This window comes from Phacochoerus africanus, chromosome 1 (assembly GCF_016906955.1).
Source record: "Phacochoerus africanus isolate WHEZ1 chromosome 1, ROS_Pafr_v1, whole genome shotgun sequence".
Lineage (NCBI taxonomy): Eukaryota > Metazoa > Chordata > Mammalia > Artiodactyla > Suidae > Phacochoerus > Phacochoerus africanus.
The window spans coordinates 275,985,327-276,012,854 of record NC_062544.1 but is presented as its reverse complement, the minus strand read 5'-3'; the positions used below and the strand labels follow the sequence as shown (position 1 = coordinate 276,012,854).

At 49.0% G+C, this 27,528-nt stretch overlaps 1 protein-coding gene across 1 annotated transcript; it reads right to left on the bottom strand.

The window, feature by feature from the left end:
- Positions 1-878: 878 nt before the first annotated feature.
- MRAP (melanocortin 2 receptor accessory protein) lies at positions 879-27,528 on the bottom strand. The gene is made up of 4 exons (XM_047795459.1): positions 27,450-27,528; positions 26,922-27,082; positions 4,261-4,360; positions 879-1,516 (listed from the first exon to the last, which is right to left on the bottom strand). Exons 2-4 carry the CDS (start codon positions 27,025-27,027, stop codon positions 1,159-1,161), a joined length of 564 nt encoding a protein of 187 aa, XP_047651415.1. The 5' UTR covers positions 27,028-27,082; positions 27,450-27,528; the 3' UTR covers positions 879-1,158.

Here is a 27,528-nt window from a genome sequence, read left to right as displayed (position 1 = left end):
GCTCCCAGAGGTCTGCTCAGCCCTCATCCCATGTCAGCACCCCACAGTCACCTGGGAGGTGGCTTTTTATTCGCCCCTGTGCTATTTTTAGCACTAAGAATGGTTTGGTTTCAGCGTAAACATTTATACTTTTGCTTACCTCCAGTGTTGTGTAGACTCTTCTGGGTTTTTTTAATGACTTCAGTTTTTAACTGAGACAAGAGTAATGCTTCTGTGCATCTGTCCCCAAATAGGGCTCATCACCCAGAAAAGCCAAGAGGCTTTACCTCCCCTCCCCCTCCCAGCAACACATCCACAGCAGGGTTCTTAGAATGATCTGCAGCCAGTCATACCTCTAGGTTCAAGTTGGAAAGGCCACATGGTCCTTTCTCCCCCTTTTCTCCATCTCTGGAGCCCGTCAGTGTCCCTTGCCTCATCTTCCCTTCTAACCCACTGCCCCCTGAGTCTGGAGAGGCCAAGGCTGGCCGTCACCTTGAAGAATCACTTTCAGTCACCTGGGGTGGGGTGGCTTTTATGGGCTTTGTAGCATGGTGCTGGCTCCCGGCCAGGGACAGGCTCTTGGTCACTTCGGGGGTCTCGCATCAGAGGTCAAATGAAGTCACCCCCAGAATGGGACTCTCTCCTGCCCCTTGGATGTAGGCCTTGCCTGCTGGGCCGAGCTGTGAAAGGCCTTGGGGAAATCAAAGGTGTGACTCGGTCCCTGGATCTCGGTCAGGGAGCCTGGCCAGGCACACGCTGTCCCACCTTGGTACCAGAGGTGTCGGGGGGTGGGGGGGGGCCTTGGTTAGCCCTCCCTAGTGTCCTAAAGAAGGCACAGATCAGCCACGTGAACTCAGGGTCAATAAAATATGACAGAAACAAGAGTTGAAACTAAAAAGTGGCATAGCGAAGATTAGTATTCTTTAATCTTTAATTCATATATACTTTATTTTTCTACCCTTCCCAAAGCAAGCATGAGCAGTAAGTCGGCAGGTTAAGTAAAATGAGCGCTCTTTGGGGACTGCTTCCCTCACTAGATGGGCCATGGCCAGCCTTGGAGAAATGCACAGACGTGCCCCTTGTAGAGTCATTCTTGACCTGGCTGCAGGCCTGCTACCTGTATGCAGGCCTTCAGAGGGCACCTGTGGGTCCAGGTTGGTTTTGAATTCCCCGGTTCCTTCAGCAATGACCCCCATTTGCCGGTGTTGGTTCTACATCGAGAGGTTCTGTCTGCAGCGGGCGCTCGCTGGGCTTGTTCCTGATGTCAGCGGATGCCCTGCGGGTCCCCATCGAGGGCCAGGTCCCAGAGGAGAGCAGGGTGGGCCTGGGGGGCGGTGGGCAGCAAGATGGAGGGGCTCTCCCACTGCAGCCGCTGGAGGGGGCCAGATGCTCTGCCGCTGCCTGGTCCCTCAACCAAGCTCGGTGGAGGCTGCAGCGTCCATCAGGAGCCCTGTGACGTGCGGGGTGCCTCCAGAAGCAGAGGGAGAGGTTGAGGCCGAGATTCCAGGGGCATGTTGGGTGGTGCTGGGTGTTGTTCCTGAAGACAGAGCAGATGGGAAGCAGGCATCAAAGCTGCCAGGAGAGGAGTTCCCGCTGTGGCTCAGCAGTAATGAACCCAACTAGTATCCATGAGAACACAGGTTCGATTCCTGGCCCTGCTCGGTGAGTTAAGGATCCCATATTGCCCTGAGCTGTGGTATAGGTCACAGACGCCACTCAGATCTGGCGTTGCTGTGGCTGTGGCGTAGACCAGCAGCTCAACCCTAGCCTGGGAACTTTCATATGCTGCACCTGCAGCCCTAAAAAAAAAAAAAATCTGCCAAGAGAACAGTCCTTCCTGGGGGCCACCCCACTCCCTACTGTCCAAAGTGTAGGGGAGGCTCCCAGCAGGGAGAGCCCCTCTGCTGGGAGAGCGGGTCCGAGGGAAGGTCAGCCCAGCTCACCGAAGTCGCCACGGTGGAGAAGTGGCGGAGGAGAGGAAGCCCTGACCGTGACCTTGGGGCTTCCCCCAACTTCGTGTGTCCCTTCACAGCTGGGGAGGGGGTGCTGACCTCCATGAGTCCACGGCTCATCTCACATCCTCAAGCCAATCTTAGCAGAAATCCATCCTCCCTGGACGCCCCCACCCCCACCCTGCACTCCCGGTGCTGTGGGAAGAGGGCACATCCCACCCACCTTCAGTTCCGTCAGTGAGATGGGGCTGACAACTGCCTCGTGGGTGTCAGGATGAGATGAGGCCAGTGTACTGAGAGTTGTCTTAGCTACAGGACTAGTTTAAAAGTGGTCATAACTGTACCGTGAATGAAGAGGCTGAGGAAGGGAGTCCCAGGGAGCAGAGCCCTTCTTTCAGACCTTTTAGATGATGCTGGCATCAACTGTTTGGGAGGATTTTTTTAAAGCATGGAATGAACGACTCCTTGGGGAGTTCCCTGATGGCTCAGTGGTTTAAGGATCTGGCTTGTCACTGCTGTGGCACAAGTTCGATCCCTGGGAACGTCCTCATCCTGTGGCCATGGCCCAAAAAAAGAAAAAAAAGAAAAGAAAAGAAAAAAGATTCCTTGGGAAGCAGCTTGGCGTCCTCTCTCCTCAATCTGACTAAGGATCCCTTTGGCCACCCTGAGCATTCATTGTCTGTTACAAAGTTCCTGGGAAGCCTTTTCCTTGGCGAGCCAGGTAGCCAGTCAGGCCAAACAGCATCATCATTTTACCCTGTTGTCAAACTGTAGCTCAGAAGATGCACAAGAGCCCCGGGTGCCCACCAGACCAGGGGACTTCTCACTGGGAGGGTAGCTGACCACCCTCCCAAACTGTCCCCAGCACAGGGCTTGCTACCAGTCACCCTGGAAGAGCAGAGAAGAAAGGCGAATTCATTCGCCTTTCCTTGGGTATCTCTTGGGGATGAAAATCTACTTAGATTCCATGGCGAGTTGTGAGAGCTGAAAGAAGGGATTTCGTCAGTGGCTCAGAAATGGGTTCCTGCTTCCCACGTGTGACCAAGGGGACCAGAAATGACCCGATGTGTGTAGACCCACAGGGGGATGAAACACTAAGGGCAAGGAGGTTGAAGAAACGGAGGCCCCTTGAGGTGGGTCTGTGCATCCATAGACCACAGGTCCTCAGGGAACCGGCTGTGGGACCCCATCAGCCCTCGGGGCTGCCCTCCTGCTTCCTTTGGGGTCTTGGAGGCACCTCATTCCTTCCTTTCTCAGAACAGCCCAGCTTCCTAGGCTGCCTCGTGGTTTCCACCCCACCCCCCAGGACTTCCTGGATCCATCTTCCTCCCGGACCCCTCAGTGCCTCCTGGTGCCAGCTCTCCTACCAGGCTGCTCATTTCCAAGGGTGCTGGCCATCCCTGGACTAGCCCTGTCTGGGTTAGGTGCCCACCCCGGTCGCATCGGGTGTGACGGGGAGAGAGAGGTGGTCCAGGGCCCCAGTAAAAGCACTGTCATTAGGACAGCGGTAGCTGTGTTGGGCAGAGTAAGCTGGAGGGGAAAAATTGGATGTGGGAGACCAGTTGTCTAGCACGGGAGCATGACCATAGCATGAGCCTGGCTCTCATTACTCCTTGGAACACGTGGATTTTACCTCCAGGTTAACCACTCAGGCACTTGGGAGGCATTGAGTAAGAGAAGGTGGCCACAGATGCCTCCGTGAGGGGTCCATGTACCTGGTCAGCTGGTGACCTAACCTGGCGTCACTCTGGCTTCATTGTCTGCAACAGCTTAACTGAGATCACTCTATATACAGCAAAATTTAAACTTCAGTCATCTTTAGAAAATTCCCCAAATTGTACGGCCATCACCACAAGCTTTTTTGTCTTTTTCTCTTTTGGCCACGGCATGCAGCGGCTTGGTATGGGATCTCTGTTCCCAGACCAAGGATTGAACCCTGGGCTGGAGTGTGAATGGGCAGAATCCTAGCCACTAGACCACCAGGGAACTCCCACCACAATCTACTGTAGAGTATTTACCCCATCCTCCTATACCTCTTAGCAGTCGCTCCCCTCCCTCTGCCTCCCCTCCTCCAGCCCTAGTGATCTACTGATCTGCTTTCTGTCTCTGTGGGTTTGTCTCTCGGAGACATATCCCATCCACAGAATCACATGGCGGGGTACCTCGTTTCTGTCACGTAGCCCAATGTTTCCAAAGTTCATCCACGTGGCAGCATGAATCAGGGCTTCATTCCATTTTATGGCCAAATCAGACTCTAATACGCAACTGCGGACACACCAGTTCACCCTGCTTAGCCAGGTGCGTTACCACACCTGCTGTCCTCACTTACCTGGTCTGCGGGGAGCCTGACCAGGACATGTAGAGCAGGATGAGGAAGAGAAACACCACGAAAGCCACCAGGCTCACCCAGAAGGCGATGACAATCAAATCTGAAGGAAGGGAGAGGCATCTCTATGTCAGTGTGACATCACACAGCCGACTGCGAGGAAAAAAGGACCCCAAGTGCTGTGGGGAAGAGGGCCCTGGGTGTAAGTGTTCTCAGCTGTGACCCAGGAGAAGATTTTTCCATTAACAATAACCTTGGGGGAGTTCCCGCTGTGGCTCAGTGGAACCGAATCTGACTAGTATCCAAAAGGATGTGGGTTTGATCCCTGGCCTTGCTCAGGTGGTCAGGGATCTGGCATTGCTGTGAGCTGCGGTGTAGGTTGCAGTCATGGCTCAGATCCGCGTTGCTGTGGCTGTGGTGTAGGCCGGCAGCTACAGCTCTGAATCGACCCCTAGCCTGGGAACCTCCATATGTTGCAAGCGTGGTCCTAAAAAAGCAAAAACAACAACAACAAAACCCAAAACCAAAAAACTGAAAACCAATAAACTTGGGGAGTTTCAGTGGCCTCGTGGTTAAGGATCTGGCATTGTCACTGCTGTGGCATGGGATCGATCCCTGGCCCAGAACTTCTCTGCATGCTGCAGTGCAGCTGAAAACAAACAAAAAACCCAATAGGAATTCCCATTGTGGTTCACTGGGTAAAGAACCTAACATAATGTCCATGAGGACGCAGGTTTGATCCCTGGCCTTGCTCAGTGGGTTAAGGATCTGGCATTGCCTGAAGCTGGAGTGTAGGTCACAAATGTCAGCTCGGATGATGCATTGCTGTGTTATGGCGTTGGCTGGCGGCTTCAGCTCTAATTTGACCCCTAGCCTGAGAACGTCCCTATGCCACAGGTGCAGCCCTAAAAAGACAGCAAAAGCAAAAACAAAACCCCAATAACCTTGTTAACGGACCAGGCAAAGGGGCCTGGCTTTTTTCCAGAGCCACTAGCCACTGGGTCAGTTTAGAAGGATTGGTAATGGGAAAATAGAAAGTAAAGTTGGGTGGCAGCTCACGGCCTTGCTTTTTCGGCTGCTATTGCTGCTGGGAGGATGGGTTTTGCCTCCTCCCTTGGTTGGAGAATGGCTCAGATCATCAGTGTCGGAAAATGAGACACATGAACACAGGGAGATCTCAACAAGGCTCTTTACTTCTGCAGAAGGGCGCAGGTGCTCAAAAAACACCCTGCAAAGAAGAAAAGACCCTCCCTATTTATCCCTAACGCAGGTGAGGGGCCTGTCGCCTTCCCATTGGTCAGGTCAGGGGCGCACGTTCTTCCTGATTGGCTAACTGGAACAAACTGTTGCTGGGAGAAGAGGGAAAGAGGAGGGGGTTCCAGGAGGGCGTCTCAGCCGAAACCAGAGCAAGATGGAGTAACCAAGATTTCCTTTGATAGAAAAGACATTATGTTACCTTCCACCCTGGGAGGAAGAAGAAAGAGCTGTGGGCAACTTCATGGGGCAGGATGGCTCCCCCTCCCCTGTGAGAGCTGCAGCCCAGACCAGGGCCATTCATGATAGCCCCCTTAGGGACTGCTTCAAGGGCCCCAAGACCAGAGGCTTAGAAAAAAGACATGCACTGGGGAGTTCCCACTGTGGCTCAGCAGTAATGGACCTGACTAGTATCCGTGAGGACTTGGGTTCAGTGGGTTAATGATCCGGCGTTGCCATGAGCTATGGTGTAGGTCTATAGACACAGGCTTGGATCTGCGGCTGTGGCTGTGGTGTAGGCTGGCAGCTGCAGCTCTCATTCAACCCCTAGCCTGGGAACTTCCACAGCCATGGGTGTGGCCCTAAAAAGACCAAAAAGAAAGAAAAATATGTGGGCTAGACAACAGTGCCAGTGTGGAGAGCCAGGCCATTCCAGCACAGAGTTGTTAACCCAGGCCTGCCCTGGCCACCTGCTCAGCAAGGCGGTCCTTTTCTTTCTGGTGAACGGGACCATCCACGGGCAGCAGCAAGAGGAAGAAGCATTATTGCGGCCACCACGCTTGGCTGTATCGTGGCCAGAGGCAAAGCGGTGGGGGAAACAAGGAAAGATGCTTAGCCTCTTCCAGGCCCCGGGGTAGAAACTGGCAGATCCGGAGGTGTTTTCTCTAGGACCCCAGGACAGGAACATTTGGCAAGTTGCTAGGAACTGGCTCCAATATGGTCATTTTTCTTGGTGGTTGTCTATGGCTCTGAGCACAGAGCTCCTGACTCATGATTAGCATCTGCATGGATCTTATCCCAGACAGACTCACACCCCCAGCACAACATACCCCAAAGGAGATAGGCTGGGCATCTCCAGGTGTGACAAAGGAGGCCACTACAGGATGGCGATCAACAGGCATCATCAGCCAGGCTTTACTGGGGGCTGTTCAGGCTTCAGAGGGGGCCAACTTAGCACATCAGAGATGGCCGACCCCCTTCACCTGCCCTTCCTCCCCCAGCATCCTCCTGGGAACTCCTGCTATGCAGCCAGCCTTACCCTCTGTGGGGCTCTGTTCAAACAAAACGATGTTTTTGTGTTGTATTCAAATGAAAAGGGATTTATAAATGGATGAACAGATGAACAAATAATTGAATGAATGAAGGAAGGAAGGATTAGAGATTTGTGAATCATTTGTGGGATCCATAAGAGCAGTTGAGCAAAGAGTGTTGCTGCTGCCCTCTACGACCCAAGACAGGTGGAAGAAGAAATTGAGACCTTATTCGAGGTGATCTTAGATCCCAGCAGCGTCAGGTAATGATGCAGTATTTGCAAAAGGAATGAGGAGCTCAGATCACCTTGGAAGGCAGCAGCAACGTGGCTCTCACACTGCAGAGAGGCCAGAACAGCAAAGACCCCCAGGCTAACTCATCCTGTCTTTCCTTCCAGTCCCTGAGCTGAGACACCGCTGGGGGCGCCCTAGAGCAGAAAACTGTTGAAGGGAAGGAATGGGCTCCTGGGAGATAGAGAACGAGGTTCTTGCTGTCTGTCCTAAGCTTAAGGATTTTTAGTTTTAGTTTTTATTTTTATTTTTTGTCATTTTGCCATTTCTAGGGCCGCTTCTGCGGCATATGGAGGTTCCCAGGTTAAGGGTCTAATCGGAGCTGTAGCCGCCGGCCTACACCACAGCCACAGCAACGCGGGATCCGAGCCACATCTGCGACCCACACCACATGGAGACATGATGGGAACTCCAAGGATTTTTTTTTTTGTCTTTTTTGTTGTTGTTGCTGCTATTTCTTGGGCCGCTCCCGCGGCATATGGAGGTTCCCAGGCTAGGGGTTGAATCGGAGCTGTAGCCACCGGCCTACACCAGAGCCACAGCAATGCTGGATCCGAGCCGCGTCTGCAACCTACACCACAGCTCACGGCAACGCCGGATCGTTAACCCACTGAGCAAGGGCAGGGACCGAACCCACAACCTCATGGTTCCTAGTCGGATTCGTCAACCACTGCGCCAAGACGGGAACTCTGGATTTTTGAAAGAAGTATCTGACTTTCTTAGTATTCCTTGCCTGCTCCCTAGGCCTTATTCTACAATATCTGCTCCAGTTCAACTCTGTCCAAAAGAGTCACAATTTAGTGTATAATGCTCAAAGTCTGAGAGTATATATGCTTTCAGAAAATTGGATTTGGGAGAGTTCCCATTGTGGCACGGTGGAAACAAATCTGACTAGGAATCATGAGGTTGAGGCCTTGCTCAGTGGGTTAAGGATCTGGCGTTGCCGTGAGCGGTGGTGTAGGTTGCAGATGCAGCTTGGATCTCACACTGCTGTGGCTGTGGTGTAGGCTGGCGGCTATAGCTCTGATGGGACCCCTAGCCTGGGAACCTCCATATGCCGCAGGTGCAGCCCAAAAAACAAGGAAAAAAAAAAGAAGAAGAAGAAGAAGAAGAAAATCGGGTTTGAGATTTTATTGTGTAAGGATGTTTCCATTTTCTGCAGACACTAATTCTTTTTCTCTCATAAAAATAATGCAGAATTTGAGGCCTTTGGCACTTGATAAGTTCCATTGGAAGCTCTAAGGAGGCAGCTTTCAAAATTGAGCAGCCGAGACTCCCCCTCCCCTCACCCAGGCTGACACTGCTTGTCCCAGCCCTTGGTCATTATCCCCAGACACTGAGCAGGAAATGAGATGATCCCTCTCCCAGAACACAGAGTCTTCAGAATTTCGTTGGACCAAAAAGGCCATCAGTAGCCACTAGCTGTTTCCTGACGACGTTTCTCTTTCATGTGTTCTGTTGAAAAAAGGCAGCCAAGAAAAGAGAGTTTTTTTCTCTTCCTTCTGAAGGTTCAGCCTAAGTGCTTGGAGAGAACATTTTGTTCCAGGGGCAAGAGCTGTCACCCCCCAGTGTTGGAAATATTTAAACATCCACGGGCTTGTTTTTACAGCAAGGAACACCATGATGGCTTGACAATAAAGCTGGCCCAGCCATGAAAACTCCTTTCTCATTCCCTCTTCTCCAGGGTCCTTATAGAACATTAACCCCAGGATTTTTCCCTCCTTGGGGAATAATATCGGAATTAGGAGCCTAGCACTGGCAGTGGATGGTTTTGTGTTCAAATTCTGACTTGGCCATTTCCTAGCTATGTGATCTCAGGGAATCTAGGATTTTTACATCTCTAAATCACTTCCCTCATCTTTTTTTTTTTTTTCTCTTTTTGCCATTTCTTGGGCTGCTGCCGTGACATATGGAGGTTCCCAGGCTAGGGGTCCAATCGGAGCTGTAGCCGCCAGCCTACGCCAGAGCCACAGAAACTTGGGATTCGAGCTGCGTCTGCGACCCACACCACAGCTCACAGCAATTCTGGATCCTTAACCCACTGAGCAAGGGCAGGGACCGAACCCGCAACCTCATGGTTCCTAGTCGGATTCGTTAACCACTGAGCCACAACGGGAACTCCCCCCTCATTTGTTAAATAGGGATAAAAGTATGTGTTATAGAGGCTTTTAAGCAAATACAATAAAATATATATGCAATGCCCATGAGACAATTCCTGTTTAATAGTTGTGAAACAATATATAAATAAAACTATTATTTCTGTTAAGAAGGTTTTTCCGGCAAGTGATATGGCTACATCTTTCGAGCTCACTAAAATGTAAGCTCTGGGTGATGTAACTGTGGCGTTGACCACTGGTTGTCAATCCTAATGTTTGCTTTCAGGTTGCCTCTAGTGAGAGAACCTCTTGTTTAGCTGGGCACATGGCCGTCTGGGGTAAAGACTACGTTTCCTAGCCTCCCTTCTGGTTAGTATGGTCACGTGACAAGGTTCTGGCCAATGAGATGTGAGTGGAGCAATTATAGGATGGCTTCTAGGAATCCTCCTGCAGAGACTGCTGCATTTCGAAAACGTGTCTCTCTTATTCCCTTACCCCTTTTGTTGCCTAGAACGTGGATGTGATGGCTAGAGTCAGGGTTAGAACATGGTGACAAGGACATATCCCAAGGTGGCAGAGGTATGAACTAGGACAAAGCTGGTTCCTGAAGATTTCATGGAGCTGACCCATCACCCTATCATGCAAACTTTTACAGGAGAGAGAAATCAACTTCTGTTTTATTGGCTACTCTGTTAATTGCACCCAGTTTTCTGTATTGAATCTGTTAAAAAAAAAAAAAAAAAGAAATGGCTTTTTTTTTTTAAATGGTCTTTTTTTTTTTTTTGGTCTTTTTTGCTATTTCTTGGCCTGCTCCTGCGGCATATGGAGGTTCCCAGGCTAGGGGTCCAATCGGAGCTGTAGCCGCCGGCCTACGCCAGAGGCACAGCAACGCAGGATCCGAGCCACGTCTGCAACCTACACCACAGCTCATGGCAACGCCGGATCGTTAACCCACTGAGCAAGGGCAGGGACCGAACCCGCAACCTCATGGTCCCTAGTCGGATTCGTTAACCACTGCGCCACGGCGGGAACTCCAGAAATGGCTTTTTTTGTAGTTTTTTTTTAAATTGGGATATAGTTGATTTACAATGTTGTATTAGTGTCACATTTATGGCAAAGTGGATCAGTTACACACGTACATATATTTGTTATCTTTGATAAAGAAGACAACGATTAGCTTCTCTTTTTCATACTGAAAAAATAAATAATTCTTATATGTGATTTATTTAAAGAAATTACTTTTTTTTTTATTTTTTGCTTTTTAGGGCTGCACCCATGGCATAGGGAAGTTCCCAGGCTAGAAGTGGAATCAGAGCTGCAGCTGCCGCCGTACACCACAGCCACAGCAATGCGAGATCAGAGCCACCTCTGTGACCTACACCACAGCCCACGGAATGCTGGATCTTTAACCCACTGAACGAGGCCAGGGATCGAACCTGTGTCCTCATGGATACTAGTCAGGTTCGTTACCACTGAGCCACAAAGGGAACTCTAAGAAATGACTTTTTTTTTTTTTTCTTGCCTTTTCTAGGGCCGCTCCCAAGGCATATGGAGGTTCCCAGGCTAGGGGTCTAATCAGAGCTGTAGCCACCGGCCTATGCAACAGCCACAGCAATGCGAGATCCGAGCTGCGTCTGCGACCTACACCCCACAGCTCATGGCAATACCGGCTCCTTAACCCACTGAGTAAGGCCAGGGATCGAACCCGAAACCCCATGGTTCCTAGTCGGATTCATTAACCACTGAGCCACGACGGGTACTCCTCAAATGACTTTTTAAATGAACAAACCAAAGCTGACAAATCCAAGTGAGTGCTGACCTTCGAAGCAATCGTCCCTTCTCTGCTAGAGTGATCTAAATTTTCTTAAAACACATATGTTAATCAAACATTGATAAACACCTATCATTCATAAACCTTTATAAAGTCTTCTTTTGGAATTACCTTCAAGGACACTCAAACGCATATATCAATTTTGCTATTTTATGAGATTTTATTTTCTATTTGACACCCAGGTGGTATCAGTCAGCTTGATTGCATTCACTTGAATGGTTTCTGGGTGATTCTTAACTATTTCCCAGAAGCAAAACCATCCTCAAAAGAAACTTATTACTGTGGACTTTCGTAGCATGTGTCATGGCTACCAAAGTCAGTTCCAAAGAAAGAGTTCCAAGCAGGGTTTTTTTGTTTGTTTGTTTGTTTTGGCTTTTTAGGGCTGCACCCACATCATATGGAGGTTCTCAGGCTTGGGGTCAAATTGGAGCTGTAGCTGCCAGCCTACGCCAGAGCCACAGGAACTCGGGATCCAAGCCACGTCTGTGACCTACTCCATAGCTCACGGCAAGGCCAGATCCTTAACCTGCTGAGCGAGGCCAGGGATCAAACCTGCGTCCTCATGGATCCTAGTCGGTTTCCTTTCTGCCAAGCAACAGGAACTCCCCCAAGCGGTTTTTGAGCAACAATATACTCATCCAAGTGTAGCCCCACCACATGGGGCTCGCTTGGTGCAAAATCTGTTCCACGGTTCTCTTTATTTAAAAATCACATTCGGAGTTCCCATTGTGGCGCAGTGGTTAATGAATCCGGCTAGGAACCATGAGGTTGTGGGTTCGGTCCTTGGCCTTGCTCAGTGGGTTAAGGATCCAGCATTGCTGTGAGCTGTGGTGTAGGTCGCAGACGCAGCTTGAATCCCAAGTAGCTGTGGCTCTGGTGTAGGCCGGAGGCTGAAGCTCCGATTGGGCCCCTAGCCTGGGAACCCTTATATGCTGCGGGAGCGGCCCTAGAAAAGGCAAAAAGACAAATAAATAAGTAAATAAATATCACATTCACAGCTGTCAGGCCCATCAGACTGACCATTTCCTGAAGACATCATAAACCTGCAACCCAAACTTGATCGCTCTGAATAGGAGAAAAGAGCTCTGCATAAATCCTTTGTTCAATTTTTTTTTTCTTTTGTCTTTTGTTGTTGTTGTTGCTATTTCTTGGGCCGCTCCCACGGCATATGGAGGTTCCCAGGCTAGGGGTCCAATCGGAGTTGCAGCCACCGGCCTACGCCAGAGCCACAGCAACGCTGGATCCGAGCCTCGTCTGCAGCCTACACCACAGCTCACGGCAACGCCGGATCGTCAACCCACTGAGCAAGGGCAGGGACTGAACCCACAACCTCATGGTTCCTAATCGGATTCGTTAACTACTGCGTCACGACGGGAATTCCTCCTTTGTTCAATCTTTACACTGAAGTCTCTGTATTGTGTTCAGAAGAGGTTGGTTAGCGGTGGGTTTTGTTCTCTCCCTCCCAGCTGCCAGAGCAGCCGATGAACAGACTGCCTGATTATTGAAGCTGCCAGAGGCGGCGCATCGGCAGAAGTCAATGTGGACTCTGACAAATTCTTCGTAATCCATCATTAAAGGAGGAAGACATTGACCTGAGAGGTAGATGATACGGCACCAAAGCCACTTACCACCCCAGGGAAATCAGTCCATCTCGCTTCTCCCTACAAGGGGGGGACTTGAGCGATATCTGGAGAGTCATTGTATTAAAAACATCGGTATTGCTGCCATAAGACTGGTAGATGGGACTGTTTTTCTCCTAATCTTAGCCTCTGAAAAGGGCACCGATAAAAGATCGAATGTATAATTAGTCTATTCAAGCAGGACCTCAGGAAACAGATTACATCTCCACCTTTTTGATGGTATTGCGGAGACTCTGAATCTTTCTGCGAAGCCACATCTGATGATCACAAAGTTTACAGTGCTTGTGAAGTCCCTGTAACAAAATCACACCAGATTTCCAGCCACCCCTGGGAAAGGGCAACCCACAGCCTTCAACTCAGCACTGACTGCTCATAAAAATCCATCTCAATCCCTAGATATTTCCAATGATCTGCCCAACCCTGAGGGAATAAATTCCCCTGTGTGAGCATGCACACGAAAATCTTAAAATCCTTCCTGCTTTTAGGTTAACACACATGCCTGGGTATTTTTCCTTCTATTTTTGTCTCCTTCATTACTCAGCATAGGGGTCAAACACAGCCTGACTTTTCCACGTCAACCAGCTGCCCCAGACCTTCTAGGGAGAGAAGCTGAGCGAAAGCGCGACCTCTTTGGCTCCCCCTAAAGGATCCCAGCATCTTTCTGCCTTTGATGTGTGCCTCTGCAGACACCTGGGCTGGGATGCTTTCTGATGTGTTTGAGTGGGTTGGAGATCTAACCCAGAGGAACCAGCGAGGAGAGAAAGCTGCATTTGTCAGCAAAGAAGGCCACCTGCTTGCTGGGGTTGACCTCTGTCCACCCTCACCTGGACTCACACTTACCTTATCCTACCTTCAAAGCCAAGCAGCAGAGCCCCGGTGATGCTGCCTTTGGCAGAGCATCACAGGAAATGAAAGTGACACAGTGATAACGGTAGCATAGAGTATAGATGAGGGAGATTTCTGCTTTTGCCTTTTTTAGGCTTTTTCTTTTTGGGGGGGGGGGGGCGGAGGGAGGGACCACACCCACAGCAAGTGGATGTTCCCGGGCCAGGGGTCGAACCAGGAGTGCCGCTGGGGTCTATGTCACAGCCACAGCAACACCAGATCTGAGGTGCATCTGTGACCTACGCTGAAGCTTGCCTCAATGCCAGATCCTCAACCTACTGAGCGAGGCCAGGGATGGAACCCACATCCTCACTGACACTGTGTCAGGGTCTTAACCCATTGAGCCCCAACGGGAACTCCAAGACACCTGTGCTTAACACACAACAATGGAAGAAGTTCTTCTCTCCCCAAAGCCACTATTTATAAGACCAATATCCTAGAAGGATTCTACATGTTCAAAGACACAACTTTCTAGAACACCATACAGCTATTGATAAAATACTGTGAGGGAAAACAAAATACTGTGAGGTCAATAAGAGCAGGGTACAAAATGGCTTATAGAGCCAGATCCTATTTGAAATATATTTAGGAGACAGGATGTTTGTAATGGATTCTCTCTGCCTGCTTTAGCGGATGTCCAGGACCAAGGTGCTGCTGTGGACTGAGCGTGTGTCCCCCCCGCCCCACCCCCGCCCCACCCCCGCCAACAAAATCCATAGATTGATGCCCAAATCCCCAGTGTGGTGGTGTTTGGAAGTGGAGCCTTTGAGAAGCAATTAGGTTTGGAAAAGGTTTAGAGGAGTTCCCGTCATGGCTCAGGGGTTAACGGATCCAAGTAGAAACCATGAGGTGGCGGGTTCCATCCCTGGTCTTGCTCAGTGGGTTAGGGATCAGTGAGCTGTGGTGTAGGTCGCAGATGAATCTTGGATCTGGTGTTGCTGTGGCTCTGGCATAAGCTGGCAGCTGCAGCTCCAATTCGACCCCTAGCCTGGGAACCTCCATATGCCAAAGGTACAGCCCTAGAAAAGACAAAAAAAAAAGACCAAAAAAAAAAAGAGAGAGAAAAGGTTTAGAAAATCCTTATGTTGGATTAATGCCCTTAGAAGAAGAGAAAGAGACACACATACGCTGTTTCTTCATTTGCAGCAATGAAAGGCCCTGTGAGCATGCAACGAGAGAGTGGCCATCTACAAGCCAGGAAGCAAGCCTCTCCAGACAGTGAATCTGCTGCCACCTTGATGTGGGACTTCTGCCCTCTAGAGCTGTGAGAAAGACATGCCTGTTGTTGAAGCCACACAGTCTGTGATATTTTGTTATAGCAGCCTGCATAGACGAAGACAGGTGTTGACTATCTAAAATCTGTTTGGTGATGCTTAGCTCCAAAGAATTTTCCCTAGAGACAGTAGATAGTATTGTTTAGCATCCCCCCCCTTGACCTTCGCCTTGTAGGAGAGGGTAACTGTTGCCCTGCCCTTGAATCGGTGGAGTGTTCCCTGTGTGTCTGTTGCATACATCCCAGCCTGCAGACCAGTGCTGAATAAATATCTGTGTTTACGGTATTTTGAACCTGCCCATGGTCTTTTTTGTTACAGCAGCATGAAGGGACTAAGACAGGCTGCCGCAGCAGGTTGGGTAACTTAAACCACAGAAACTTAGCTCACAATCCTGGAGGCTGGAGGTGCAAGATCGAAGTGTCAGCAGGATCAGTTGCTTCTGAGGCCCCTCTCCTTGGCCTGCAGGTGGCCGCCTACTCCTGTGTCCTCACAAGGTCATCCCTCTGTGCGTGGCTCTATTCTAATCTCATCTATTTTATTTATTTATTTATTTATTTATTGTCTTTTTGCCATTTCGTGGCTCTATTCTAATCTCGTCTATTTTATTTATTTATTTATTTATTTATTTATTTATTTATTTATTTATTGTCTTTTTGCCATTTCTTGGGCCGCTCCTGCGGCATATGGAGGTTCACAGGCTAGGGGTCGAATTGGAGCTGTAGTCGCCAGCCTACACCACAGCCACAGCCACAACAATGTGGGATCTGAGCCGCATCTGCAACCTGCACCACAGGTCATGGCAACGCCAGATCCTTAGCCCACTGAGCAAGGCCAGGGATCGAACCCGCAACCTCATGGTTCCTAGTCAGATTTGTTAACCGCTGAGCCACGATGGGAACTCCTGTTCTAATCTCTTCTTACAAGGACACCAGTCATTCCGGATGAAGGCCCGCCCTAATGACCTCTCTTTAACCTAATCCCCTCTATGGTGGCCTTTTTTCCAAAGAGAGTCCCATTCTGGGGTACTCTAGGGGTTTAGGACTTTGGCATAGGAATCTGGGGGAGGGACACAATTCAGCCTTTGACTGCAAGGAAGGACGAACTCGAAAGGGTGCAGATCTCCTGGGAGGAGATGTGGTTTGGCCACTCACTGGATGGCAGAGATGTCTACCCTCCAGTTCCTGTGGGAGGGACGGGATAGGGAACCGAGGGTGGGGTTGGTTGGCAGGGGCTCTGGAGGCCTGGCCCCTCAGTGTGTGACCCGCTCCCCCACCAGCCACAGGTTGTCCAGGGGCTTTGGCTTCTGTGGTCGCTCAGATGGTCAGGGGCTTTGGCTTCTGATGGTCGCTCAGAGGCTATTGCCACACAGAGGCTGCAAGAGCACAGAGGGACCACGTCTGGGGCCAGGACCAGCGCTGGTTCCATCAGATGGCCCCAAGCCCCTCCAGAGCCCTCTCTCTCCTGAAAAAGCCTAACACGGGCTCACTTTTTCTGCTACTGTTGTTCAGGTCGCGGCGTGCAGCAGCAGCTTGATGGACGGAGGCGGAATCTCTGTCCCCAGACCAGGGACTGAACCTGGGCTGCAGGGGTGAAAGTGCCGAGTCCTAACCACCACACCAACACATGCTCACTTTAAAGGAATTCCTTCGTGAGTCATAGAACCTGTTTTGAAGGGCGCATGCAGAGCTGAGAGGCAATAGGTTGATAATTGATGTAAATATTCATCATAAAAATTGAGGATGTGTGCAAGAGCTGCCTACTCTGCACTGGTTTATTCATTCATTCTGCAAAGATCCATTATGTGCCTACTGTGCTCGCTATTGCTCACTATTGCTGGGGAGAGAGAGAAAGGGAGCGAGAGGGAGGGGGAGGGGAAGAGAGGAAAGGGGGAGGGAGGGGGAGGGAGGGAAGGTGGACAAAAGTTCCTGCTGCCATCCTAATCACGACAAGTGTCCCAAGGCACTGGAGCTGGACTTTAGGTCCCGGTTTTGTGACTGGGTGACATTGAGTAAGTCACTCAGTCGCTCTGAGCCGCACATACTTCTATTCCCGTGGCTGAAACACCAGGGCACTCTCATTTATTCACTTATGTGGCTGCTTCTGCCTAGACTGTCAACTCGTAAAGAATTTTCTCCCGTAACACTTCCAGCCCCAGCATGAGGCTGTCTCCGGCCCGAGTATCCTCACTACTGGCCCGACCCTCATTCACACTTATATGTTCACCAGAGCAAGATTCTTAGCAAGCAAACTGGACCCTGTCTCTTCCCTACTTACAGGTTTACTTTATTTTATTTTTGCTTTTTAGGCCCACACCTGTGGCATATGGACGTTCCCAGGCTAGGGGTCGAATGGGAGCTGCAGATGCCAGCCTACACCACGGCTAGAGGAATGCTGGATCCTTAACCCACTGAGTGAGGCCAGGGATCGAACCTGCATCCTCATGGATACTAATTGGGTTCATAATCCACTGAGCCACAATGGGAACTCCCCTTACTTACAATTTTAAATGACCCCCTGCAGGAGTTCCCTGGCAGCTGAGTAAGTTAAGGACCTGGAGTTGTCACTGCTGTGGCATGGGTTTAATCCCTGACCCAGGAATTTTTGTATGCTGCAGGCACAGCCAAAATTAAAAATAAAATAAAATAATATAAAATAAAATAAACCCTACAGTTTATAGGCATCTTCCAAAGCTGGCCTGGAAGAATCTGGCCCCTGGGGGGTCTGGAGCTCATCCTCTGTTGCTCTTCCAAACCCCCTCCCGGAAGCCCTTCCTTTACTTACAGGAATGTAACTGTTCTGTACCCGCGGCCAGCCTTCTGTGTATCAGGCAAATTCTTTTTTTTTTTTTGTCTTTTTTGCTATTTCTTGGGCCGCTCTCTCGCGGCATATGGAGGTTCCCAGGCTAGGGGTCTAATCGGAGCTGTAGCCACCGGCCTACGCCAGAGCCACAGCAACGCAGGGATCCGAGCCGCGTCTGCAACCTACACCACAGCTCACGGCAACGCGGATCGTTAACCCACTGAGCAAGGGCAGGGACCGAACCCACAACCTCATGGTTCCTAGTTGGATTCGTTAACCACTGCGCCACGATGGGAACTCTGCAAATTCTTGACTTTTTTGGACTCAGCTGCTCCAAAACCTGGGAACCTTCCTTGAGGGGCATCCTCTGTGCTCTGGTGACAGCAGTCACAAGTCTCCAGCCTAACACCATGGACTGAATCCCTATTTATTTATTTATTATTTATTTATTTATTTATTTATTTATTTATTATTTTTGCTTTTGAGGGCCGAACCTACGCATATGGAGGATCCCAGGCTAGGAGTCCCATCGGAGCTGTAGCCACCAGGCTACACCAGAGCCACAGCAATGCAGGATCCGAGCCACATCTGCGACCTACACCACAGCTCACGGCAATGCCGGATCCTTAACCCACTGAGCGAGGCCAGGGATCGAGCCCGAAACCTCATGGTTCCTAGCGAGATTTGTTTCTGCTGAGCCATGATGGGAACTCCTGAATCACTCTTTATTTTATTTTTATTTTTTTATAATGATTTTTATTTTTTCCATAATACCTGATTTACAGTGTTCTGTCAATTTTCCGCTTTGCAGCGAGGTGACCCAGTCACATAGACATGTATACATTCTTTTTTCTCACATTGTCCTGCTCCATGTCAAGTGACCAGACATAGTTCCCAGTGCTACACAGCAGGATCCCATTGCTTATCATTCCAAAGGCAATAGTTTGCACCTATTAATTAGCTCCAAATTCCCAGTCCATCCCACTCCCCCCCCCTCTTTGTAACAACAAATCTGTTCTCCATGTCCATGATTTTCTTTTCTGTGGAAAGGTTCACTTGTGACATATATTAGATTCCAGATATAAGCGATACCATATGGTATTTGTCTTTCTCTTTCTGACTGACTTCACTCAGGATGAGAGTCTCTAGTTCCATCTGTGTTGCTACAAATGGCATTATTTTGTGCTTTTTTATGGCTGAGTAGTATTCCATTATGTATATATACCACATCTTCTTAATCCAATCATCCTCAATGGACATTTAGGTTGTTTCCATGTCTTGGCTATTGTGAATAGTGCTGCAATGAACATGCGGGTGCATGCTGGTCCTTTTTCAAGGAAAGGTTTGTCCAGATATATGCCCAAGAGTGGGACTGCTAAGTCATATGGTGGTTCTATGTATAGTTTTCTAAGGTACCTCCATACTGTTTTCCGTAGTGGCTGTACCAGTTTATCTTCCCACCAACAGTGCGGGGGGGTTCCCTTTTCTCCACATCCTCTCCAGCATTTGTTATTTGCTGAATCGCTGTTAATGGTCAGTATCTCCCACCTGATCCAGCTGAGGATCAACAGAGTGACCTGCTTGATCTCTTCCTCAAGCCAATGGCATCTACAAAGAGGGCCTGGTCTAGAGTAGAAGGCATGTGTTGCAAGACATGTTTCCTTGAAAACTCCATCTTGTCCTTCTTTACTTTATCCCATCTTCTTGTCTTACTTTATCCCATCTTCCTTCTTGGAAAAACAGTCGTAGTGGTGGTAAATGACTTAAGCTTAAGAGCAAAGACCTAAAGGCATAAGTGACTTAAGCTTAAGAACTGTTATGTGCCTAGAGGTCAGAGTAAGAGCTTAACCCTTTACCACCTAAGTGGCTTTCTAAATAGTAAAAGAACTTATATAATAGTAAACAAACCCTGTATCATCCACCCATAGCCACTCCTCACTTGATCTCACAATAAAAGCAGTGTGGTTTCTTGAGGCAGGGTGCTCTTGGTCCCTGAGACCTTGAGTCCCCCGGCTCCCACCTCTACTTAAGATAAATGTCTCTGTGTCTTGTTTTATGTTAACTACTTTTCCTTAAGTTCCACAGCACCCGTTCTTCAGCCCCATCCTGCTGAGCTGGCCCCGGCAGGCATGGCAAGGACTCCACCAGAGGCTGCGCCTTGGCATCGAGGGGACAGGGTAGCTCCCAGGCACATCTGGGGGGAATTGGGGACATTTGAATCCCGACTGGGTATTGGATGGTGCTAAGAAATAATTATTGAAATGATTAGATGGACTCGATGCTCTGCCTATTACTAGTTTCCTCTTTCTGGTGGAGGAATGCCATGAGGCCTGTAACCTACTTAGAAATACCTCCTCACGAAAGACATAATAATGCTAATAAAATAAAATAGGTCTTAGGGAAAAAAAAATCGAGGCCATGGATTTAGTCTTTTTTACTCTCGTATCTCCAGTTCCCAGGGTATCATCTGACCCATAAGGGATAGTTGAAGAATTTTGATTGTTGAATTAATCAGGAACCACAGCCAGGTGGGAAAAGGTATGGTGTGTTTTTTTGGGTCTAGTGCAGAAGTGTGTCGCATTGGAAAGAATGAAAACAAAATTATTAGTGCCTAATTTCAGAGGGGCTACTAAAGAGGAAAGGGGGAGCTCTGGGAAGGCTCTTGGAAGGCCACGGGCAGGGAAACAAGCAAAGGCACGTGATTTGAGCCTGGAGTCCTTCCCATGCAGGGATGCCGTGAAGCGTCGCACAGGCTGGGCACTGCTCAAGGGACCCCACCTGAATGGCGTGTGATTAGCTGATGGCCCAGAGGAGGATGCTTTATCTAATTTTCTCTACCATGTGGATTAGTGGCAGCCCTGTTCCTATATTTGTGCGGCTTAAGGAAGAAGAGGAGAATTAAGGTGACCATCTAATGTGTCTGGGTTTCCCACTATACATCCAGGGGACAGTCCTAGAAGGGTGGTCACTCTCAGGAGGTGCAACAAGGAAAAGAAGAGGTTGCAGAAGATGGGGAGAGACAGAAACCGGGAAGAAGAAGGAGGTGAGCTTACAGGCTGACATTTCCAAAGGGGCCAGACCATGGAGTCATTGTCACCAGCTGATAACACAACTCCCAGCAAGCTCAGCATCCTGTGCTCCCCAGCTGAGCTACACTGAGCATCTGTTGGAGAGGATGGTCACTTGTCCACCCACTGGGTCCAGCGTGATCCAGTTACAGACAAGCCCAGGTGGAGAGAGGGGACCCAAGGAAGGCCTCAGTTTTCCCTCAGCAGCTCCAGACAGGAGTTATTACAAACAGCACACAGAATAGGTGTCCAGCTGTATGTGGGGTATAGATATGTGTGTATGTGCATGCATGCACGCGCGTGGTGTGTGTGGTGTGTGTGTGTGTGTGCATGTGCGCGCGTGTGGGGGTACGCACACAGAACAATCCCAGTTTGCTAGGCACTGAAATGGGTTTTGTTTTTTTTTTTAATGCTTTTTAGGACTGCACTTGCAGCATATGGAAATTCCCAGGCTAGGGGTCTAGTCGGAACCACAGCTGCTGGCCTACACCACAGTCACAGCAACACGGGATCTGAGCCATGTCTTCGACCTACATCACAGCTCATGGCAACACTGGATCCTTAACCCACTGAATGAAGCCAGGGATTGAATCCACGTCCTCCTGGATACTGGTCGGGTTCATTACTGCGGAGCCACAACGGGAACTCTCACCAAGATGTTAATAATGATTTTTTTTTTCTGTGTGGTAGAGTGAAATAATTTACTAGGAGCATATCAGCTTTAAAAAAAATCATTTTAGGAGTTCCTGTTGTGGCTCAGTGGGTTAAGAGCCCCGACAGTGTTCCTGAGGATCCTCGCCCAGTGGGTTAAGGATCTGGTGTTGCCTCAAGCTGCGGTGTAGATCCCAGATGCAGCTCGGATCTGGCGTTGCTGTGGCCGTGGCGTAGGCCAGCACCTGCAGCTCCAATTCAACCCCTAGCCTGGGACCTTCCCTGTGCTGCAGGTGTAGCTGTGAAAATATCTATACATTTATTTTTATTTGGTTATAGTAACACAACCAAAATTTATTTATCCCATCTCCTGTTGATGGATATTAGGTCATTTCCAACTTCTCACTGCCACAAATGGTGCCACAGTGAACATCGGAATACGTGCATCCTTGTGGCTGTATGGAAGCATTTCCCTAGGAGGACGCCTGAGAGAGGGATGTCGAATTATGCCTTCTGAACCTCTGCAACTTTTCTGGCCCTTGCCAAGTTTGCTCTCCCAAATGGTGAATCCAATTTTCATCCCATCAGCAGCACTTGACGGTCCTCATGTCGCTACTGTCGACCCCAGTTCTCCCAATCACAACCTTTTCCTTGTTGCTCATCCAGGGCGTGTGAAATGGTATCTCATTGTTCTTTTCCAGTTCATTCCCCTGAGAATTTGTGACAGTAAGCATTTTCTCAAATTCATTGGCCATTTGAGTTTCTTCTGTTCCTGCTTTATTTATTTGTTTGTTTTTTTGTACGGCCACACCTGGGGTCTGATCGGAGCTACAGCTACTGGCCTACACCACAGCCACAGCCACTCCAGATCCAAGCTGCATCTGCAACCTACACCAAAGCTCATGGCAACACCAGATCCTTAACCCACTGAGGCCAAGGATCGAACCCGAGACCTCATGGATACTAGTTGGCTTCGTTACTGCTGAGCCACAATGGGAACTCCCAGGAAGGACATTTTTTAAATTTAAAAAGACTTGGAGTTCCTGTCATGGCGCTGTGGTTAACGAATCCAACTAGGAACCATGAGGTTGCAGGTTCGATCCCTGGCCTTGCTCGGTGGGTCGAGGATCCGGCGTTGCCGTGAGCTGTGGTGTAGGTTGCAGACGCGGCTCGGATCCCGCGTTGCTGTGGCTCTGGCGTAGGCCGGCAGCTACAGCTCCAATTGGACCCCTAGCCTGGGAATCTCCATATGCTGCGGGAGCGGCCCTAGAAAAGGCCAAAAGACAAAAAAAATAAAAATAAATTTAAAAAGACTTTTTTCAAATTAAAATTCTGGCTAATGTCCGACATCCTGCTCATCATCACCTGGACTCCAAAGCTTCTCTCCCCTTTAGGTGGGGGGACATTTACAACTTTAGAATCTTAGAGGCCACAGCATCAATCTTCAGTCCACCTCCCCCACCAAACAACTTCCATTGCTGGGGAAAATGGTTGGTGTTCTCTAAACTGTGCGTGGGGTTTGAGATGTTCTTTCTTGCACACTGGAGCCAGAGTTAGATGTTTACAGCCTGGGGAGTTAGAAGGAGGTCACATAAGAAACGCATCTTCAAACTTCCCAAACCCAGTACAGGACACTTTAATGAGGACTCTTGCCAGAGAGGCCATGTCCCGGGCCCCACCCCCCCCCCCCGAAGAACCACCTGGACATTGGGAGTTTTGACACCCACAGGGAGAGGCCAGGGGCTGGGTCCCTCCTATGAAGAGTGAACATGGATGGAGTTCCCATTGTGGCACAGCAGAAACAAATCTGACTAGCCTACGTGAGGACGCAGGTTCGATCCCTGGGTTAAGGATCTGGCGTTGCTGTGAACTGTGGTGTAGGTTGCAGATGGGGCTCAGATCCCGAGTTGCTGTGGCTGTAGTGTAGGCCTGCAGCTGTAGCTCCAATTGGACCCCCTAGCCTGGGAACCTCCATATGCTGCAGCTGTGGCCCTAAAAAAAAAAAAAAGTACAGTGGATTGGTATTTTCATAGAAAGTATTCAAGTTATACACCTTAAGGAGCTGATGAAATAACTCCCCCCTATCTTCTTACAGACAGTAAGAACTATGATCTCTGCAATTTGAAGAAACTCACCCAGTTTTTTGAAATCCCAAACAAGTAAACTAAACTCTACCCAGAAATCCATCTTAAGAGAATATTCTGTCTCAAAAGTGAGTTGATGTCTTAGGAAGTTAATTCCAAATTTCTTTTTTTTTTTTTGTCTTTTTGCCATTTCTTGGGCTGCTCCCGTGGCATATGGACGTTCCCAGGCTAGGGGTTGAATCGGAGCTGCAGCCACCGGCCTACGCCAGAGCCACAGCAACACGGGATCCGAGCCGCGTCTGCAACCTACACCACAGCTCACGGCAACAGCGGATCGTCAACCCACTGAGCAAGGGCAGGGACCGAACCCGCAAGCCTCATGGTTCCTAGTCGGATTCGTTAACCACTGCGCCATGACGGGAACTCCAATTCCAAATTTCTTACAGAGGCTATCAGCTCTCAGATTCGTTCTTATATCCAACCCCTAGGTATTAGGGATCTTTGATACCAACGGGGTGAGGGGCTTCTTCTGGGCTCCTTTATTCCTATGTGTTTTCATGTGTTATCTCAACTTAATTTCTATTGTCTCTGGAAAAGAAGTCTGGGGCCAGACAAAAATCCCTCCCTGACCAGGCTGTTTATACCCCGAATAGGTTAATTGTCTTGTTTTTTTCTGGGCGATCAACTGGGGGGCAGTGGCTGTGGAGAGGCTGTGTACTCCCAAGCCTATCAGCTGTAATTCACATCTGAGCTCTGCCACCTACTAGCTCTGGGATCTTGAGCAAATAAGTTAGTAAGGTCGAAGACGTAGCTCAGATCCCACATGGCTGGGGCTCCGATTAGACTCCTAGCCTGGGAATTTCCATATGGCACAGGTACAGCCCTAAAAAGAAAAAAAAAAAAAAAAAGTCTTTCTTGGAATTACCTGTGGCTCAGCAGCTTAAGGATCTGGTGTTCTCACTGCTGTGGCTCAGGTTGCTGCTCCTGGCCCAGGAACTTCTGCAGGCGGTGAGCATGGCTAAATATGTAAATAAGTGAATAAATAAAAAGTCCTCCCTGGGAGTTCCCGTCGTGGCACAGGGGAAGTGAATCCGACTAGGAACCATGAGGTTTCAGGTTCGATCCCTGGCCTCGCTCAGTGGGTTAAGGATCTGGGGATTGCCGTGAGCTGTGGTGTAGGTCGAAGATGTGGCTCGGATCTGGCGTTGCTGTGGCTGTGGTATAGACCAGCAGCTGTAGCTCTGATTAGATCCCTAGCCTGGGAACCTCCATATGTGGCCCCAAAAAGTAAAAAAAAAAAAAAAAAAAAAGTTTTTCCTGAATGCAGATCTACAGGCTATCCAGATCAATTTGTATCTTGAAGTTCTTGATAATATACATGAGTGGGCTTTTATTTTATTTTGTCTTTTTAGGGCCATACCCACGGCATATGGGAGTTCCCACATTAGGGATTGAATTAGAGCTGTAGCTTCTGACCTATACCACAGGCACAGGAACGAGGGATCCGAGCCAAGTCTGTGACCTACACCATAGCTCGCAGCAATACCAGATCCTTAACCCACTGAGCAAGGCCAGGGATCGAACCCACAACCTCATGGTTCCTAGTCAGATTCGTTATGCTAAGCCACAATGGGAATTCCTGGGCTTTTATTTTAAACCTCCACTTTCACCCTTTTTTTAAATTTAATTTAATTTTTAAAATTTATTTATTTATTTATCTATATATTTATTTTTTACAGCCACATATGCAGCATATGGAAGTTCCCAGGCTAGGGGTCAAATCGGATATCCAGCTGCCTGCCTTCACCACAGCCACAGCAGCACCAGATCTGAGCTGCATCTACAACCTATGCTCATGGCAACACCAGAGTCCCTAACCCACTGAACAAGGCCAGGGATCGAACCCATGTCTTCATGGAGACTTGTGTGGGGTTCTTAATCCGGTGAGCCACAATGAGAACTCCTTTCCCTACTATTATTTGTCTTCCTTATTTTGAGTTTATGTGCAAAAATCTGCATTTTAATGTCATGATTATAGACCTTGTGTCAGGAAACACATACCATTTCTTTCCAAATTAGGAGTTTGGGATTAACATATCCACATGGCTATATATAAAATAATCAGCAAAGACCTTCTGTATAGCACAGGGAATTCTACTCAATATTCTGTAATAACCTATATGGAAAAAGAAATTTGCAAAGGAATGGATATATGTATATAACTGAATCACTTTGTTATACAGCTGAAGCTAACACAACATTGTAAATCAACTATATTCCAATATAACATTAAAATTAAATTTAAATAAAAATGCACACAGCACCTATGGTCCCTCCATAAGCTTTACAACAGTTCTGGGGACACAGGAAGTTCTCAGCAATCATGGATGGCTCGCTCGACTTCTGGAAGTTGTAAGTGAAACAGGAACACTTCCTAACCAAACATTTACTGGACTTTCCCCAAGGGCCGTGCCAGGGATCAGCCTCCTTTGATCAGAAAATAATATCCGTGTGAATTTCAGTTTCTTTTTTTTTTTTTGGCTTTTTGCATTTTCTTGAGCCGCTCCCGCAGCACATGGAAGTTCCCAGCTAGGGGTCTAATCAGAGCTGTAGCCACCGGCCTACGCCAGAGCCACAGCAATGCGGGATCTGAGCCGAGTCTGCGACCCACACCACAGCTCACGGCAACACCAGATCCCCAACCCACTGAGCAAGGCCAGGGATCGAACCCTCAACCTCATCGTTCCTAGTCAGATTCATTAACCACTGCACCACAACAGGAACACCTCAATTTCAGTTTTGAGCTGGTGTGTAACACACTCTGTTTCTTTTCTTATGGGAAGCATCCTATTCCTTCTAAGGACTGCATTTATTTTTTGACAAACATATTGTGTCATTTTAGTGAATGACCCCAGAAATCCCTGACTCGGGAGGCAGAAAAGAGGGGTTCCTGGTACTGAGATACTGTTTTCGTTTGGTTTTGTCTTTCACACTCATTTCCTCAGCTAACTAGTTATCTTGACTGACTTGCTGGAGAATCAGAGAAGACTGCTCACAAAGTAGCAAGTTACACAGGAGACAAAGACTGGGCAGGGAGGAGGAGGCTAAGGATGTTAACTCATCTGGTTGTCCTTCCTGAGCCACAAAGATTAAGCCCTGGAGAGTATTTTAAGAGGAATTAGTACATCAGCCATAGTGAGAGGGGACACACAACCCCTCCTCCATCTGCAAAGAGACAACAGAAAACTCGAAATCTACAATTTGAAGAAACCCGCCTAGTTTCATGGAACCATAGGCAAATCATCTTCTACCAAGAAACCGATCTTTCCAGTATATTCTGCTCCCAAACTTGGTTTCTCAGAAGGTTGGTTCCAAACGTATTACAGGAGGATAAGTTACACCCCCGCTCGCTTATACCCATGAGTTCAAGGTCACCTCCTGGCTTCATGACACTCATGGTAGGTTTGCAAGTGGATGGAGAAAAGATGTTTGGATCAACCCCCAGCCTCTGCCTGGCCGGCTTCCCCATTTGAGGACTCACGTTTGTTGGCTTTCAGCTTCTTCTCATCCACGGGAATGAGGTCCACGTAATCCAGGTAGTACTCGTAGCTGTCGTACGGGGCGGGGGCGCTGGTCCTGTTGGCCATGTCTGCGGCGCTGGGAGGCGGCCCCTGCGGAGCTGCTCAGACCTCTCACTGATTCCTGTAAAATCATCCAAGTGTGGCTGTGGGTCTCCAGGCTCAAGGCCTGCCCACTCATCAGAGCTGCTGGGCTGGGAAAAAGGTCAGGGGGGTGTGCCTGACATCTTCAGCGTGCGAGCGGAACACTCCATCCTGCCTGGATGACAGATCTTCAAAACAAACAGAGCTGCAAGGCGGGAGCCTGAGGTCCCCGTGCAGCTCCAGGGAGGTCCTCAGCGTCAGGACAGAAAAGCAGATCCCTCCCTCAGGGGCAGGGGGGGGGAGGGGGGCTTGAAAGGCAAGATGGGGACGAGGAGAGGGCCATCCCTTTTGGCCTTACATACTTAAGAGGTAATCAAATCAAAAGCCTGGTAGTGCCCTTGACTTACATTCAGGCAGTTCGTCGTGCTATTAGGCAACCAGAAAATCACTGGCTTAGATTTCTCATCCGAGGGCGGAAACTGAGTG